At 44.0% G+C, this 9362-nt stretch overlaps 1 protein-coding gene across 3 annotated transcripts in view; it reads right to left on the bottom strand.

The window, feature by feature from the left end:
• Positions 1-548: 548 nt before the first annotated feature.
• The window catches only part of PRDM2 (PR/SET domain 2), a 56678-nt gene continuing 47864 nt past the window's right edge, over positions 549-9362 (bottom strand). The window contains exons 8-9 of one of the 3 annotated variants that reach the window (XM_064172195.1): positions 4566-8931; positions 549-1056 (exon numbers count right to left, since the gene is read on the bottom strand). In XM_064172195.1, coding sequence (XP_064028265.1) covers positions 1053-1056; positions 4566-8931 — 4370 coding nt within the window. In that variant the 3' untranslated portion in view covers positions 549-1052. Of the gene's footprint in view, positions 1060-1380; positions 2597-4565; positions 8932-9362 lie in introns of those variants that run through there. The other 2 variants (XM_064172193.1, XM_064172192.1) reach the window with 2 other exon arrangements.

Genomic DNA, 9362 nt, shown 5'->3' with positions numbered 1-9362 from the left:
ACGACTGTACCAGGCCTGCCAACACCTCAGTGTGACAACTGCCTTAGGGCATGAGAGTATCGCAGCAGAGAAACGGCAAAGACAATGGCAACAGGACTCCTGCAGCAATGGCAAGGACCGAGGGAAGAAGTCAGCTTACTTGTTCGCTGCAGCTATCTCTGAAAATCACAGCATGCTAAGGGGCTGGAAAGGCCCTCTGGAGAATCCTAGGAAGCATCAAAGGAAGTGTGACCAGCAGGATGCAAGGAGTGATTCTTCCCCTCTACTATGTTCTTGGGAGACCCCACCTGGAGTATGGCATTCAGTTCCAGTGCTCCCAGCGTAAAAGGGACATGGAACTGCTGGAGAAGGTCCAGAGGAGGCCATGAAGATGATCAGAAGGATGGAGAACCTCCCCTGTGGGAACAGGCTGGGAGACTTGATGCCATTCAGCCTGAAGAAAAGGCTCCAAGGAGACCTTAGAGTAGCCTTCCAGTACCTGAAGAGGGCTACAGGAGACCTGGGGAGGGACTTTTGACAAGGGGCAGGAGTGACAGCACAAGGGGCAATGGCTTTGAACTGGAAGAAGGGAGATTTACAATGGAGGGTAGAAGAAATTCTTCATAGTGAGGATGGGGAGAGATGAGAACAGGCTGCCCAGGCAGGCTGTGGATGCCTCCTCCCTTGGGGGTGTTCAAGGCTAGGCTGGATGAGGTCTTGAGCAACCTGCTGTAGTGAAAGGTACCCCTTCCAACCTGAATTGTTCTAAGAATGTATGAATTTGCATGAAAAGAGTTCATATTTATTAACTGTGTCCACAATTAAAACCCAAAAAACTGGGACAGGTACAGATTTGTTTCAGAGAAGCAGGTGTGGACAAGTGAAGGATGCAAGCACCCTTAATTCCTTCTAGACATGGCTGGTTTCCATACAGAAGGCAAGTTTCCCACAAGGCCTTAGGATAGCTGGTTTATTGGTTAGTTATATAAAACGTGCTGGTTCCATCTAGTTGGTCATTAAGGATCTGCACCACCACAGAGACTCTTCAGCACAGCTACAACTAGCCCCAGGCATCACCTGCTGGAGGAAGAAAAAGCCTCAAGTTGCTTACCTGCGTTTACAGACTCTTCAGAGAGGCTACAAGGTTCCAAAGCAAATGACAACCCCAGGTTTATGTCAAAGTGTAGTTTTTAATGTTTTCATCAGAATACTCTTTCTATTACTCTCCAGGAGAAGAAACAATATAGCTAACAGCAAACTTTTCACATAGGAACGTGCTCCAAGATGAACAACCTCCACCCACCCCCTCGAAAAAAAAGAAAAAAGAGAGAGACCAAAAGAGAAATGAACCTCCCAGGTAAGTCATTTATAACACAACTGAAGTGTCCAAAGCAATTTAAATAATTTTAAATATTTTATTTGGTTGGGTTGTGTTGCTTTGTTGGTTCTTTTAAACTTGCTACAAACGCTTTATACAGTATTTCAACAGAAAGTCCCCATAACAGAAATGTAACAAAATGGGAATGATAGTGAGAGCAAAAGTGGCACAAATTCACCAGACAAGTATTAAACTACAAATTTTAAGAGGTAGATTACTTTTCTTAAAGTCAAGAACAAACAAGAAACAAACAAAAAAAAAGGGGGGTGGCTGTATAAAGAAACGTAGTCACTTCTCATCAATTCTTGTCACTGATCTTGAGACTATGAACACATGACAAAGGTAATTCCAGGATCAAAAGCTGTTATCAACAACAGAACCAAACCACTTTTCCTGCCTTAAGTTATTAGAGAAGAGGTGTACAACCCTTTCAGAGGAATTAGATATTTAACTTTCAAAATATACAGGCATGGAGTCCTGGTCTAGGCTCATCGATAAAAAGATAGACTGCATTCATTATATATATGGTATTTAGAAACTGCTATCAGGATTTCATTGCTACAGAAAGTTTCATTCATGTATAAATAGGAAACAGGGGGGGGGAATCCATAGAACATCCAAATCAGGCTTTTTCCCCTTGTACACTGGACATCTAAAAGCCTCAAAGTGAGGAGAAAGGGAGAAGAAAAGGAAACTGGGTCGTGCTAGGTTGGCCTCTACTCATTCATTTAGACAAAAGGCTCTTAAGAGATGTCGTACATGACACAAATACTTTCAAGTGCAACATTTGTTGTCCCTGAATCTACACTGAATCATTGACAGAATCAAGGAAGCTGCTTTGCCAAGAACACTACTGAACCACCTGGCTGCGACTCCGGACGCTTATGGACAAAACCAGGAGGTAAGCAGACACACGAGCAAAAGATTTGGTATAGTTAACACCACTCTTTCTTTTGATGGCTTGCTGTGGGGTTGGTTTTGAGTAGTACCCCTCTCTTTTATCTGAATCGTCCTGTGGCCCAGCACGTCTCAGGCATGAAATAAGAAAATCTGGGCCTGACACGGAGTATTAGCAAGAAGCCTGCAGGCAGTTTTATGAGTGTGAGTCAGCTTCAGTGGGTTTCGCAAGCTTGGTGGATTTCACATCCATTGCCGTAGTGCTTATCCTAAGTTGAGCATGCAACAGCTCTACCATGTCATTAAGGGATTTTTGTTTGGGTTTGTTTTTACAGCAGATTCCTAGAAAATAGAAAACAAAAACTGAATATAAATGACAAAATCCCTTTGTGAATGGACTATGTTTACACAGAAACTGACAGGTGAGGAACTGATCTGGAGACAAATACTACATGAAAAATACTAGGAATTAAGATTCCTTGGGAAAACAACCAACCAACCAACCAGTGCCAACATTCTTTGACCTCGCTGGAGGAGGTGACTCAACCCTATAGAACACTTTAGCCTGTGCTGACATTAGTGTACAAAGGCAAAAAACCTCTTCCTACCAAGTACTTGAGAGATAACAGAAAGCTGCCCAAATCTTGACTTATGAGCATTATTTCAGAAACAAAAGGCAAGACTTCTCCTACCATAGCTATTTATTACACCAGGAAAGAATGCAAGCTGCCAAAGTCAACTAACAATACTGCAGACAGTCACGGAAATCTTACCCCCAGGTCAGTTGTTCTCTACCCCAAGTGCTACGAAACAACTGCCATATGCACAGATTTCCAAGCACTCTGTTTATTTTGCTTAAGGTCCAGTGATTAATTTAGATGGAAAGATGTGTCATTCTGGCTTGAAATGCTACTGATCTCTGCTGGCATCATGTAAGACATTTCACACTACACCAAGAGAGCAGCTGATGAGAATTAAGAAACACAAAAATGTTTCTGGCCCAAGAGAACAGGCCTGGTAGACACCACTTGTTCCTCAAAGGTATTTTTTACACCATTAGTCTCCAAGCTCCAGGAACACTTTTCTCCTTCAACACATCCTAATTTGGGTATTGACTATTCTAAGTCAAATTCCCCTCTGGCACTTTGAACTAATTCTTCCGAACCTTTACTTGAAAGCTTTCAACTAGGAGGTCCTCACCATAGGACAGAGGAGCTGCTAACAGTCTGAATTTTGATACTTGATGATCCTTGTTCTGAAGGCGGCTGCCATTTCCTTCCTCCACTAACAGCTACTTCAATAAAAACATCCTCCCTTTAGCCCTAAATTTGGTGTTGATCACAGCCAGGCACCGCAATTACCAAACCCAAAAGAACTCGAGGAGCTTTGTGGAAGTTACTCGGCAGATCAGCAACCCCTGTGCAAGAACGAAGAGGGCAGGAGCATGCTAATAAAACTTAGAACCACTCTGCACAAGATGCTTTGGATTAGGAGGCTACATGAAGATGTAAATCGGGACTCAGGCACATCAATTAAGACTTTTCTTTATTTATTGAAGTATTTACCCTTTGTGATTAAAATGCTTCTTCTCAAAAAGAAATAGAACTTCAATTATAAAATTCATTTATACTGAAACATAACAGCGTGATACTTCTTACAAATTTACACGTTCATGGAACTTTTCTTACAGGTCTATTGCCCTTATAGGAAATATTTCATCATCTGACTCAGTATGCACATACATTATTGAAGTATTTGGTCATGGGTTTGGTTTTTTTCTTTCTATGATATGCAGAGAATGTTTTCTTAATTATTATTACTAAAGCCCAGCAATAGAAGTTGTTTTATTAAGTCAAAAAGAAAAAAAAAAATCCCAGTAATTTTCAGTTTAGCAGCCCCTCCATAAACTAAATCCAGAATGATCCCAGGCCACCATCAATGCTGGATATCAAATACAAGGCCAGTGTCTCCAAGATTAAGTTTCATGGCAGGAACTTTATTTGCACTCAGGTACTGACAGTGATTTTGCGGTTTGGTGGTTTTTGTTTGTTCCCTCCCCCCCAGGAGTTTTCAATTCAGGTTCTAGTTCATGACATTCTCTATACAAATTGGATTATTTCATGACAACATGACAAAATGCATCAAGTATGTACATCATACTCAGCATGACCCAGCTGCTAAACCACTGTTTAGGAAATACAACCTTCTCTTTTATTTAAGTATGAGAAATTCAAAATAAAAGGCCAAGAAATCTGGCAAAGCAGCAAGCAACGTGCTCCTGTGTCGTTTCAACCTCAAATTAAATGCTTACCTGAAGTCTTTCAGTTCTTGCTTTGCACTGCTTTCATCTCTTTTGTTTTCTGCTGCCTCTGCATTTGCTGCCTGCTGGAGGCTCCGTGTGATAGGTCCTCCAATCCTCTCTCTGGACTTCACAGCAAACCTGTCTGCCTTTTTCTTGCTTGCCACAGCAGACTTGCTTGGCAAAACAGCTTTACTATTCCTTTGTATCCTGACGTGTAGCTTCCGGGAGGCTTTGCTGGAGATCCCAGCGGAACTGTTCTTAGCCACCACCTTAGCTTTTTTCCCGTCAATGTGGGCCATTTTGGACACCCTGACAGGACTAGAGTTCCTCAGTGATGAAGAGTTTGGCTTTTTGGATCGCATGGAAGGTCCAAATTTGACATTTTGTTTAGATCTGAAGGAGGCAGAGGGGAGCTGGATTTGTGCAGGTCCTGAGGTTCGCGCTCTGGTCTTGCCCAAGTGAGGCTGCATGCTCTGCATTTTGATTTCTGCATCTGCTGTTCGCCTGCGCTGGTTGCTGCTTTTTTCACTGCTTGCAGGGGAAGAGCTTGCAGCTTTTTTGGAGTTCTTTTTAGAGGAGGGAGAGATGGGCTTTTTGGGACAGCTGTAAGAGGCGTGCTTGTTCAAACTCCCAATGTAAGTAAACTCTCTGTTACAGTAGGGGCAGATGTGAGAGTCTGACTCCGATGGCTGATTTTTCAGTTCTGCCTTCTGCTGGGCAGATTTCTTTTTTTGCAAGATAGCTTTCTGGACAAGCTGGTTTTTCTTTTTCAATGCACTTATTTTCAGTTTATTTGAGGACATTTTGCTAATCTCAACATTAAAATTCAGTCTTTTAGGCTGACCCATTCGTCTGAAGGCATTCTTTCCAGGGCCAGCTAGAACCACCATGCCATTCTTAGGCTGCACTGTCTGTTTCAGTGGCACTGGATTTTTTTTGGGGGTGTATCTCTTTTTATCACTGGCAGATGCACAGGCCAGGATGTGTTTGTGTAACTCGGGCATGTTATCCACACTCTTCCCGCACTTTGTGCATCGAATGGCAGTGGTAAAAGTCTGTGGAATATTGTGGGTAGTGAAGTTTGTGGCAGTAACTCCGATGCCCATGGGATTACGATGGTGATACTGAAACGGAGGTGGTTTAAAGCTCGGGTAGTGTTGGTTGAGGCCCATACGAACATCTGGATCTTTAGATTTCACTCCAGAAGCCATTATTTTTATAGTAGTATAAAGCTCCTCAGAGGAATCATTTAGATCATCATCTTCCTCCTCTTTAGAAGGTTCCAAAGAATCCTCCGGCAGGCTCTGCATGTGCTCCGCGTTCGCCTTACTGGGGTCAGTAAAATTCTGGGGCCTCAAAGTCCCGCTCTCAAACTCATGATGTGTGCACTCTTTGTCTGGATGGAGATCTCGCTGATGCTGCTGCAAATTGCACAAGAAAGCAAACTCCTTTTTACAGACCGAGCAAACAAAGATATTTCCTACTCCGTGAAGCAGGAAGCGATGTTCTGACAAGTCAGTTTTATCCCTAAAAAGCTGTACACAGAATTCACATTTGAAGGGCCATTCTTCAGCATGAATGGATAAATGCTTGGTTAGGTCTTTAATGGAAAGAAAAGGTGATTCGCAGACATTGCACACAAAGCTTTTATTGAATGTTTCCTGCACCGCTCCTCCTGATTCACTTGAAGTATGAGGAGCTTCTCTCACCTTCTGTTGTTCAGTTTCAGGCTCTTCCTGTTTTATCATCGGGAGAGTATTCTCAAGATTATCAGCAGAGGAAACAACAGAAGAAACTATAGAGAGAGGAGGTGGAGAGGGGGATGATGAAGATGAAGAGGAGGAGAAAGAGGAAGAGGAGGATGACGATGAGGAAGAGAGTGTGGGAGGACCAGGTGAAGCAGCAGAAATCAGAGGTTCAACAGAAGGAGCAGGAGATGGAGAAGGAGAAACTGTAGGTGAAAGAACTGGTAGAGGGGACTGGGTAGTAGTGTTCGAAAGTGGCGATGGACAGGACGAAGTGTTAGTTGCGCTGGCAGAGACATCTGGAGTTGGTAAGGGCATTGGTGGAAGGAGGGGAGGCGGTGATGTAGCAACTGATAGCACAGGCGGGCAGGGCGGCGGGGAAGGAGGATTGGTTGGTGTTAACAAAGGAGGCAACTGGCACACGGGAGGGACAGCAGATGCCTGTGGCACAGGGGAAGCAGAGGAGCTGAGGGGCTGAGTGTCAACAGAAGATGATGCAGACAGGCTGGGATCCACATCAGGTTCTGCCTGAGGCTCCAGGGCTTTGCTCGAGCTCTCGCTTGTGTTTTCGCCGAGTGTGCCGTCGGCGGCTGCATCCATGCCGTTATACTCATTGAGGAGGACCTTCTGTAACATGCATGTGGTTGGTTTCTTCTTTTTACCACCACTACAGGTTGGCTGTACAGAATTTTCTTTACATTCCCTAATTTCAGCATCACTGCCAGGCTTCCTATGCACACTTAGATCTAGAACGGATTCCCAGGGAACTTGATTCTTGGTTTTAACATCAGACCTTTGCTTCACACCACTGGATAAATCCAGCGGCTGCTGGTTGCAGACACTGCCAAAAGCTGGAGCTGCTGTCCATTCTTTTGACATTTTGTAGTCTTCAAAGCCATGGGGGCTCAGAGCCTCCTTCTCCTCCCGTCCAGTCAGGCTCCAAGCAGGTGAGCTGCTGTGGCTTTCTAACTTTGGCATTTTTGAACTCCGGATATTATCATTCCACACAGTTTTTCCCTCACCTGATTTGACAAAGTCTCGAAGTACTGGGCTGTGCTGTGGAGAACTGGGTGGAGAGCTGGTCCTCCTTTTAAATCTGCCTGATGCTGGGGGCAAAATGGGCGATGCTGTAACAGAAGGTCCCAGTTTAGGGATTTCGGTTGATGGAGTTATCTTCTTACTGTCCTGCGTCTGAAGAAGCTGTTTCAATTTTGATGACAAGTAAACACCTTTCTCTTTCTGAAAAGGCAAGCTTTCCGTTGAAATGCTGAGCGGGAGATGTAAAGAAGCAGCAGGAGTTACAGGTTCTGGGTCTATTTCAGTTTTTATTTTTGGTACCAGAGGAGGGCTGGCAGTTCTCCTCTTTTTAGATTCACTGCTCCCACTGCTGGAGGGCTCCTTAGGAGGCTCGCTCACGTGCGTCTGTGTGACCTTTATGTTTGGGGATATCTCCACCGTGACTGGACTGATGATACAATTCAGCCCATACAGGTCTGCCGAGTTGGACTCCATCTGAATCACATCACAGTTGCTGGTGCTGCTGTTGGACTGAATTTTGCCATCAATGTAATAATTTAAATTTTCAGAGATATTGCTGGAAATATCCATGATGTAGACATCATCTACTTCCCCTTCCTCTTCTATCTCTGTGCTTGCTATGTACACGCTCTGGACTGCTGGGGCCTGCTCCACCTGAAGAGGTGGCTCTTCAGCAAAGAATCCTTTTCTTCTGACCCCTTTGGGAATAAGATGGCGCTCATGCACCCTGCGCTGGTGCCTCCTCATGTTGGTGTGAGTTCCAAAAACCTTTTTGCAGTATTTGCATGGATGCAATTCTTTTGGCTCCTTATTTTCCTCAGCAAAAGTGGCGTTGGACAATTCTTGGGAAACCTTCTCTGAATCCAAGACAACAGAGTCTTGCACTAGACTTGAAGTGTTCAGGTCGTCCTTAAGACCATCATCCACAATGATTTGGTTATCACTAACGTTATCCAAGTGTTGTGAAGATGTTAGTGTTAGGAAGGGTTTCCTTTTCAGTCCCGACTCGTGGCGTCGCTCGTGCCTTCGCCTGTTGATTTGAGTGCCAAAGGCTTTTCCACAGTACCGACACTTGAAAGCATGGTTGATAGTAGATATATGGATGTGCATATGGCGTTCCAGGCCTTGCTTGGTTGTAAACTTCCTCTCACAGTGCTGACAGGGAAACATGAATGTTTCCTGAACATCACCATTGGATTCACCTCTAGCTTTAGGAATTTTCACAACAAGCTTTTTCTTTGGAGAGCTTTCTGGAGATTCTTCCGACAGACTCTTTTGCTCTTCCACAGACTCTAACTTCTCTTCACACACCAAAGGCATTTCAGCATTTTCTTTAGGCATACTGGTATCTTCTATTTCCTCCTCTTCTTCTTCCTCTTCATCATCCTCCTCTTCATCATCATCTAAATCATCTGATGCACAGTTTATTATTTCTTCTTGCTTGTCTTCAGTCACTGTTTGTGGTTCACTGGCAGGACTGGGGATCATCAGCTTTGGAAGTACCTCCTGATTTACCATCTCCTGAATCACAGCTGTTTGCTCCACAGAGAGCACAGTAGAAGCAGAGGGTGTTTCATCTTCCTCTTTATGACCTGATATATAAAATAGGGGGGAAAAAAAAAGGAGACATTTTTACTCAACACTTCCAAGAATTCTACATCTTCCTTCTATCCAACATTCACAGCCCAGCACTGTGCCACCAGTTCCTGCTGTTGTGATTCAGTACAGAGAGAAAAACTGTATTCAGGCATCTCCGTTCTGGAGTGTCAGCAAAATCAAACTTTTGGATTGAACACAGTGGTCCAAAGAAATCCAAAATGGCCCAAAGAGTACCAGAACATTTCAAGGTAGACTTCAGGACATTTCAAGAATCCTCCAAAAAGCTTTCACTAACTTTTTTCACAGCAAAACAGGCACCAGCAAAGTACTACAATGCATAAAGCTCAGGCAAATTTTGGATCTTACCCACAGATACACAGTGTAAGTACACAGCAAGGTGCACCTTCTGTCTGGCACGGTACTT

The sequence above is a fragment of the Pogoniulus pusillus genome, chromosome 36 (genome assembly GCF_015220805.1).
Source record: "Pogoniulus pusillus isolate bPogPus1 chromosome 36, bPogPus1.pri, whole genome shotgun sequence".
NCBI lineage: Eukaryota > Metazoa > Chordata > Aves > Piciformes > Lybiidae > Pogoniulus > Pogoniulus pusillus.
This window is presented reverse-complemented; position numbering and strand designations above follow the sequence as displayed.